The sequence below is a fragment of the Leptopilina boulardi genome, unplaced genomic scaffold, assembly GCF_019393585.1.
Source record: "Leptopilina boulardi isolate dan_hultmark-lab unplaced genomic scaffold, ZJU_Lbou_2.1 LbouV2_151, whole genome shotgun sequence".
NCBI lineage: Eukaryota > Metazoa > Arthropoda > Insecta > Hymenoptera > Figitidae > Leptopilina > Leptopilina boulardi.
Window position 1 is genome coordinate 1,027,054 of NW_026137698.1, and position 9,472 is coordinate 1,036,525.

At 23.0% G+C, this 9,472-nt stretch overlaps 2 protein-coding genes across 2 annotated transcripts; both read right to left on the bottom strand.

Moving 5' to 3' along the window:
* Positions 1-45: 45 nt before the first annotated feature.
* On the bottom strand, positions 46-2,604 carry LOC127276732 (cystathionine beta-synthase-like). The gene is made up of 6 exons (XM_051297365.1): positions 2,421-2,604; positions 2,008-2,117; positions 1,511-1,860; positions 1,166-1,416; positions 790-1,060; positions 46-711 (listed from the first exon to the last, which is right to left on the bottom strand). Exons 1-6 carry the CDS (start codon positions 2,501-2,503, stop codon positions 292-294), a joined length of 1,485 nt encoding a protein of 494 aa, XP_051153322.1. The 5' UTR covers positions 2,504-2,604; the 3' UTR covers positions 46-291.
* Positions 2,605-2,997: 393 nt separating this feature from the next.
* Positions 2,998-9,458, bottom strand: LOC127276730 (cystathionine beta-synthase-like). Its single transcript, XM_051297363.1, has 6 exons — positions 9,103-9,458; positions 6,674-6,783; positions 6,108-6,457; positions 4,863-5,116; positions 4,455-4,725; positions 2,998-4,340 (listed from the first exon to the last, which is right to left on the bottom strand). The coding sequence occupies exons 1-6, from the start codon at positions 9,189-9,191 to the stop codon at positions 3,876-3,878; spliced, it is 1,539 nt and encodes a 512-aa protein (XP_051153320.1). The 5' UTR covers positions 9,192-9,458; the 3' UTR covers positions 2,998-3,875.
* Between the last annotated feature and the right edge of the window lie 14 nt (positions 9,459-9,472).

Consider the following 9,472-nt stretch of genomic DNA (forward strand, 5'->3'; position numbering starts at 1 on the left):
AAAAATTGTTATTTTAATAAATATTGAATGAAATATAAAAGTTCATTTATTTTTCGAATTTCTAGTTTATTTTTATTACAAAATATACAAAAAATACTATTAATTTTAATTAATGTTTCTTTAACAAATTTTAAATATTTTTTTCTCTTTTTTTGCAAAGCATACTTCTTTCTAATAAATTTATTTATATTTTTTTTATACTATATTATTTAATAATAATAACTTTACTTACTAGTTTATAGATTTGCAGTAACAAAAATAGAATTTTATTTTTAAAAAAAATTGAAAATTTTAACGATCACGATTAGTTTTGATGAAATTCAATAAATCTACTTGTCTGACGATTCCCATAAATTTGTCATTATTTAGAACAATAGCAAATTTTTGATTTTCGAGAATTCTTGAAAGTTTTCCGAGTGTCATTGAACTTTCGATTTTTGGAAATTTCATTGACATAATTTTCTCCACTGAATCTTCATCGTTCACTTTGCCTAGAATTAAATTGTTCAGAATTTCATCGAGTGTAACTACACCTTGGACTTTATTGTTTTCTATTAGAATTGGAATTTGATGAATCATTGATTCTTGTAAAATATTCATAGTCTCTTTGCAAGTTGCATCTTTTTTAAGTGCAACTGATTTAGTTAATTGAATATTCGAAACTGTAAGATTCCACCACCAACGATTATTCTCAGATGGTTCTGGGGGATTCTGAAAATTATTTACAAATTCAAAAAATATTTTCACTTTCTGCATATATTAATAAGAAAATAAATTTGAGAATATCACCATAAATCCATGATACTCCATCCAATAATCGGAAACAAATTTTGTCATGTAATTTCGAATTCCATCTGGTAATAAAACGACAATTCGTTTATCTTCTGGCAAATTTTTCGCTAATTTTATAGCCGCTGACATAATTGCTCCACTACTTCCACCGACAAGTAAACCCTCATCACGAATAAGACTTCGTGCTGTTAAAAATGAATCACGATCGTTTGACTTTATCCAAAAATCTATTATTTTCCTGTCCAAATTTGTTGGGACAAAATAATAGCTGTATCGAAAAAAATTTATCAATTATTATTCAAGAAAATTCTAATTATTTATTCAATCTAAAAATTAATTAACAATATTTATGAATTTTTGAAAATTCATTTACCCAATTCCTTCCATTTCCCATGTAACAGTTGGATCATTTAATTCGGGAGGTTCTGCGACAACACTTCCTTCTGGATCAACGCCAACAATTTTTGTCTCCGGTGATAATTCACGTAATTTTCGTGCTACACCAGTAAGAGTTCCTCCAGTTCCTGATCCAGCGACAAAATAATCAATTTTTCCTTCAGTTTGCTCAAAAATTTCCATTCCTGTTGTATCATAATGAGCCAAAGCATTTGCACTGTTCGAACACTAATTTATTAATTTTATAATTAGTTTTTTCAATTTTTTTAAAAAAAATTTGACAATTTTAATTAATTTTTAAAAAATTTAACAATATTTTCACCTGATTCAGTATAAAACTATTTGGAATATTCTTGTTCAGCTTTTCAGCAATGGCAAAAATTCCCTCTGGACCATCCCATACAGCATCTACAGGACTTCTTAAAACTTGAGCTCCAAGAGCTTCAATTGTCGCTTGTTTCTCGTTTGATATAAAATTTGGAAATATCGTAATGCACTTGTAGCCTTTTACAGAAGCTGCCAACGCTACTGCAATTCCTGTATTTCCACTTGTTGGTTCAATTAATGTATATCCCGGTTTTATTAATCCTTGATCCTCAGCATCCTTCACCATTCTATAACCAATTCTGTCTTTCACTGAACCAGCAGGATTCAAAAATTCACATTTTGCCACTAAAAAATTTTTTATTATAAATAAATATTATTAATGATAAAATTAATTGTATAATATTTATATTAATTTTTCAAAATGATTTATTAATTCATTAATAATGAATTAATTATTTACTAATTATTATTAATTGATAGAGAGTTATTTACACATTTCGCATTTAATTCCATGTAATTTTGGAATTTTATTCAAACGAATCATTGGAGTTTCTCCAATTGCTTCCAAAACATTCGGTAATATTTTCTTTCTATTCATTTGACTGAAAATAAAAATCAAATTAATTTTATTTCAAATCTTATAATTAATAAAAATAATATAATAAATTTATTTATTTATTATAACTCACGGGACATGCCCTTTTCATAAATAAGTACTTATAAAATTAATAATAAATTAATTATTGTAAATTAATTAAATTAAATTAAATTTGAAATATAATTAATTATATTTAAAAAAAATCTATATAAAATGCAAAAATATGAGAAAAAAAAAATATAAATTATTATTCTTAAAATATTTTAGGTTATTTGTTTCGATTTATTATAATTAATTTAAAACTTACTTCCGAAAAGTAGAATGAGGTGTATTAGAAGAATTCGGAGTCCAGGTGCATCTCATTGCTCTATTTGGCTCCAAAAATTCCATGTTTATTGTTTTTATCAAATTAAACAGAAAATATATTTAAAAATCCAATTTTGAGACTTTACATTGAGATTTTATTTCGCGAATGAAACTATATTCGCGCCTGCGTTAAGAGAAAAGGTGTTTATTACTATTAGCTAGATAAGATAAGACTTTACTTCTTAATTTCACACTTCTTTTTACAATTTCCTTTATCAATTTCCTATTATTTTGAACAATTTAATTTGTTTATAATATAGTATTATTTTATTATTATTATTTATTAAAAATAAAAAATATCTTTTTTTAAAAGAAATATGCGATAGTGATTGTTTTTTTGTATATTTTTTTTTATTGTAAAATACAATTTTTCAAATTTCAGAAATAAAGAACTTAAAATTCAAGAAATATTGCGCTTTAGTTAAAAAATTAAAGTTCTTTTTCTGTTGTACAAGAATCACAAATATCTAAGTACCAATTCCCAGTGGAACATAAATATAAGTTACAAAATATTGATATCTTGAAGATTTATAGATATATTTGATATATTTTATAATTTTTATATTTTAGTTAAAAGCTATATAATTTCATTCTATTCAACTCTTACTTATAGATCATAAATGTAGGTCCGTTGAGAATTTGCAAATATTTTTTTTCCAAAATTGTTTAATTTACGTTGAGACAAACTTAGAGAAATTCGTTGATATTATTAGTTTATAATCTCACGATATGTTAAATATTATATTAAACAATTAATATTGATTGTAAGAATAAACAGTCGTGCGCTGAGTGCGACAATGTTCAAAAATTGACAAAAAACTATTGATTCACACATTATGTGATTTTATAGCAGAAAATTCACAGTCTTCAGTTTAGATAAATATTTCTATTTTAATAAATCTCTTTTTCTTTCTTTAAAATAAAATTATCAAATTAAAAAAACAGTATTTTTTTTCCAAAAGACAAGAAATGAATTTTCTCTTTTCTCTTTTCTCTAAAAAAGCAAATTGTGAATTAAAAAGTAAATTAAATATTTATTAATTAATCAAACTAATTAAATAGTTAATCCAATTTGAAAATTAATTAATATTAAACAATTTCTCTATTCTAGTTTTACTTTCATATGTATTCAATTCGTTTGAATATTTCTTTCTTTATATTTTCAATGCACTTTTTTGTGGACTTGCTTCTAATAACTATAATTAATTTAATAATACAAGTGCATAAATTGATCCTATAAATTTTATATCTACCTGAAGAAATATTTTTTTAAAAAAATGAATATAATGAAATAAAAATTCTTCAACGTTAAAAATTATAGATTTTGTCATCGAGATTTCACACCGTGGTATTTTTAAATGATAATTAATGATCATTTTCGCTAGATTTGCAAAATTTAAGCACAATTTGTGCCATTTGTATGAACCTTGCCATTACTGGTTTGACCTTTGTTTATAAATTCAAGTAAATCTATTTGACTTGCAATTCCAACAAATGCTCCGTCATTATGTTCATCTAAAACCACTGCGAAATGTTCTTTTTCAAGCATTCTCGAAAGACGTCCAAGTGAAGTTGCCAAAACAACTTTACGATATTCTTTCGACATTATTTTTTCAGCTTTATCAATTTTTGTTACTTTTCCCGAGATCAATGAACTTAAAATTCCATTTAATGAGACAAAACCTAAAATTTCATTTTTTTGATCAACAACTGGTAATTGATTAAATTTGCCCTCTTGAAGAATATTAATAGCGTCCTCGCAAGTTGAACTTTTTGATAAAGTTACAGGTTTACTAAAATGAATAGTGGAAACAGGAAGATTCCACCACCATTTATTGCCCTCAACTGGCTCTGGAGGATTCTGCAAAAAAAAAAAAAAATTTCTTTTTCTGAAACTAATTTTTTAAATTTCCAATAAAAAATTTTAACTAATGACAATTATTTTTGTAGAAAATTTGTTTTGTCGAATTCTCACCAAAAAACCTCGACTCTCCATCCAATAATCGGAAACGAATTTCGTCATATAATTTCGAATTCCATCGGGCAATAAAATAACAACTCGTTTGTCCTCCGGTAAATTTTTCGCCAATTTCAAAGCAGATGATAAAGTTGCTCCACTACTACCACCAACGAGAAGACCTTCATCTTTTATTAAACTACGTGCGGCGATAAAGGATTCACAATCGTTTGATTTTATCCACATGTCAATTACTTTATTATCCAAAACCGTTGGTACAAAATCATAACTGTAAAAAATTTAATTAAATTCAAATTTTTATAAATTGACAAAAATGTTTTTATTAATAATTGATTTTATAGTTTAAAAATAATATTAAAAATACTTAAAAATTAAATAATAATAATAAAAAAAAATTTCATTTACCCAATTCCTTCGACTTCGTAAAATGTAGTCGGAGTTTTATTTAGTTCTGGAGGATCAGCAAGAATACTGCCTTCTGGGTCAACAGCAACTATTTTTGTACTTGGTGATAATTCGCGGAACTTACGACCAATACCGCTAATAGTACCTCCAGTTCCTGCTCCAGCTACTAAATAATCTATTTTTCCTCCAGCTTGCTCCAAAATTTCCATGGCTGTATTATCATAATGCGCCAATGGATTACCAGCATTTGTATACTAAAAAAATATATATTTAAATTAAAAAATTGAAAAACTAATTTTTGAACTCTAATTAATTTTTAATTTAAAATATTGCCATTAAATAAATTATATTTGAATTAAAGTAAATTTTTTTTCAAGCGAAAATAAAACATTTAATTTCAGGATTATAATTATTATCATTATCATTATTTTTATTATTATTCGTATTTGTTATCACTTTTATTTTGTAAATTATCAAATAGTTTTTTTTTTTATTAAAATTTGTTAAAGGAACAATTTAATATTATTCGATTTATTTAATTGAAAAAATATTTTTTAAATATTCTTTTTTTTTAGAATAAGACTAACTTATTTCAATAATAAGAGAGAAATAAATCTCACGTTTCGCAACAATATAGATGATAAAATGACCTCAAAAAGTCTGAATAAATGTTTTATTCTCACTTTTGTTAAGATTTACATGAAAAAAAAAATTCCATTTTTTTTTAAATTGCTTGATTTTCAGAAAAAAGTGATAAATTTTAAACGAAGTTATAATTATAATATAAAAAGCAGTAAAAATAGAATGTTGAGAAAAAAAAAAAGATTTGAAGCCACAATTTTGATAAGCTAATTATGCAATAATGAAGCAGTGTAAAAAAAAAAACCGGAATCAAATATTTTTCAACCGCATGTAATAAGAAGAAGATTATATTTTCTGAAATTAAATTCTTTGTCAACAGGATATTATTTTATGGAATTTAAAATCTATATTGAATTTTGAATTTCAAATTTGTTGAAATTTTGTCTAAATTACGTAATTAAAATTTGTATATCGTTAATTTATTTAAATTAATAATAATGAATAGAATTATTCTTTAATTTAAATTAAATTAGCTAATAAATTAAATTAATTTATTAGAAGTAATTTTTAATTTAAAATTATTATTTATCAGAAACATTTTTTTCTTCTTTTTTTTTGTAGTTTTGAAACTATAAATTTTAAAGAAAAGAAAAAAAAACTGACTTGATCGAGAATAACGCTGTCTGGAATTTCTCTTTGAATTTTTTGAGATACTGCAATGTGACCCTCGGGACTATTCCAAGCAGCTTCAGTTGGAGTTCTTACAACTTGAGCACCAAGTGCTTGAAGCGTGTAAAGTTTTTCATTCGACATCTTCTGTGGCATGACAATTATACATTTATATCCTTTTGCAGCAGCTGCCATTGCTAGACCGATTCCTGTATTTCCACTTGTTGGCTCAATTATTGTACAACCCGGTTTCAATAAACCTTTTTCTTCTGCATCTTTAATCATTCTCCCTGCTATTCTATCTTTCACTGAACCTCCTGGATTCATGTACTCGCATTTCACCACTAAAAATTTTCATTCCATTTATACAATAAATTTAAATTAAATAAATAATGAAATTTTTAAAAAAATTTAATTTAAAAATTTTTTATTTAATAAAAAATATACTAGTAATAAAAAAAATTAAGAAGAAAGAAAGAAACTTTTATGCAAGAAAAATAAAATATTTTTCTTTTTTCATAATGTAATTAAAATTTGCATAAATTAAAATTAATATTTACACAATTCGCATTTAATTCCATGAATTTTGGGAATTTTGTTTAATCGAACCATTGGAGTTTGACCAATTGCATCTAAAATATTCGGTAATATTGTTTTCCTGTCAGCCATTCTGAAAACAAAAGTGTAATTAAAAATTAATTACAATTTATATCAGAAACTAATAATTTACATGTAAATTTTAATTTATATCACCAATCAAATGTAAATAAATCACAAATAATTTATACAAAGCTTACGATTTACATGGAAATTTTAATTCATACGAACAATTAAATGTAAATATATACACATAACTTATTTAACTTTAGAATAAACAAATTAGTTTCATTTTTTCTATTTATATTTTTATAATCAATTTTTGAAAAAAGAAAATATTGTAAAAAAAATATATTTTTAAATCAAGGACTTTTTTTTGGCAGAGTTGTTTAAAAAAAAATCAAGGATACAGTAAAATAAACAAAAACTTGCAAATTTCACTTCCGGATATTTTGTGAATTCAGCAATCGAGTTTTAAAAAAATTCTTTTAAGAAAAAAAAAAAAAAATTTTTAAAATTACATTTTGTAATTTTATTTGTATAATTTATGTTCAGTTGTAAAAAAATGGATGAATGATTTATCCTTGAAAAATTAATGGAATAATAAAAATCTTGTCTTCATTATACACGTATAGGTATGAGTATGTGATTCACTGTATTTAAATTTAAATAGATTATCTATATTTAATCTTTTGTATAGTAAAAGAGAATTTCCATTGTTCTGCAACAAAAATTTTCTTTTTTTGGAACAATTCCAATTGTATAATTTTTGATAAAAATATAAAATTTAATTTTTAAAAGATTAATTATAATTTTGGTAATTTTTATAATTATATGCTCTTAATTATTGTATTTTTTTTACATTTTTTAAATTAGTATTATGATTATTTTTTCATTACAATAAAAATTTATACTATAGTTTCAAAAATTTATTTTTTCATTGCTTCTAAACTTGATTATAGTTGTAGATTAGGGACAATTTATATGTTCTCACAGTATATGTAATTTAAAATAATCATTTGACTCATAAAAACTATTAAAGGAGATAAACTTGTAATAACTTTAAAATCTTTTTAATTCCATTACCTTCAATTTGTCTCAATCATCAAGGAGAATAACAATATTTTTATTGTCTATTTCTTTTGTTTTATAGATAATCGGATTTGAATTAAAAAAAAATTTTTATCTTTAATTAATAAATTATTATTTTTATTTTATTATTATTAAATTCCTTCCAATTTTTTTCGGAAACTTTAATTGAATTTATTTTTTTGAAAAATATTTTAGAAATGCAAATTTTAATAATATTTCATGACTTAACATTTTAGAGCTTCGATTGAATGAAATTTTTTTAAAAAAATGACTTATTTGGACTTTTCGGAACACCTGCTAAAACATGTTTTTACAAATAGATTACCAAATGTATTGACATTATATTTTTTTTAAATAATTCACATTCTAAAATTAATATCTCTGTTTTTCATTTGAAAAATCTAGATATTAATTATTTACTATAGAGAAAATTAAAAGTAAACAATTTTCTAGGAATTAAAACTGCTATATTATTTTTCTTATTTTTTCCTACTAAAAATTAATGTACAAAGTAATAAATGAAACAAAAATTAACTTCATTTTTATGAATTCTTAAAATTGATAAAAAAAAAATGAAAAATAAATTTTTATATTTACAATAATAAAAAATTTTATAGAATATTTTATAAAAAAAAAAATATTACAAAGTATAATATAGAAAAAAATTATTATTTTAAAACCTTTTTCTTTTTTTCAACATTGCCAAGAAACTGACCTTGGTTGAAGACAGAAAATCGATCCTTTTATCATTCAGCTAATGGATTGGTTATAGTTTATAATTATTATTTAAATCAATCTATAGATTCTTCAAATGTTCTACTTTTAATTATTATTTCTATTTTTTTTATTTTACTTTAAAAAAAAAATACATAATTTAGCGAATTTCATAAAAAGAAATTTATTTAATTAAATTAAAAAAATATATTCAAATTTTGTTATTAAAAATTATATTTTGAATTTTTTTTAATTAAAAAATTGAAAAACAAAATAATTTTAAAAAAAGTCAACTCTTTTATATGTGAAAAAAATAATCACATAATTATATTTATAAATTATGAATAAAAGACATTGCAATAGCGATTCATATGAAAAACGTAAACAATACGAAACGTGGTAACAATTTCGAATGATGCAATAATCAGGTTGAGATTTAAAAAAAAAACTGAATAATAATTAATTTCCTTAAGGAAAAAAAAAGAATGATGAAGTTATTTTTAAATATTTAAATATTTTTTCAAATATTGAAAAAAAAAATTCTAAATAACATTAAAGAAAGAAGTATCAATATTGTTTTACTAACTTGCTCCGATTAGTGTGAGGGCTATCTGTAGAATTTGTCTTCCACGTGCATTTTGACGGATTGTCCGGTCTTATGAGTTCCGTTTCCATTTTATTTTAATTTCTTCTCCAAAAAAAAAAAAGGCCAATTTCAATCAAAATAGAAAAGAATTCAGTAAATTGAATTTTTAACTTGTTGAATGACTCGGCGCTGATTAACTTTAATGAATAAAAAGTATCTACTTTTTTTCTAGGTATCGTTTTCTTTTTTCGATGACTAGATTTTTGTTTATAATTGTATAAGTGATAATTAAGCTTATACTCGCAAATAAAACTCTCGGAAGTATAAAATGATGATGAGTGTTACAACATGGGAAAAGGAATATAGAACT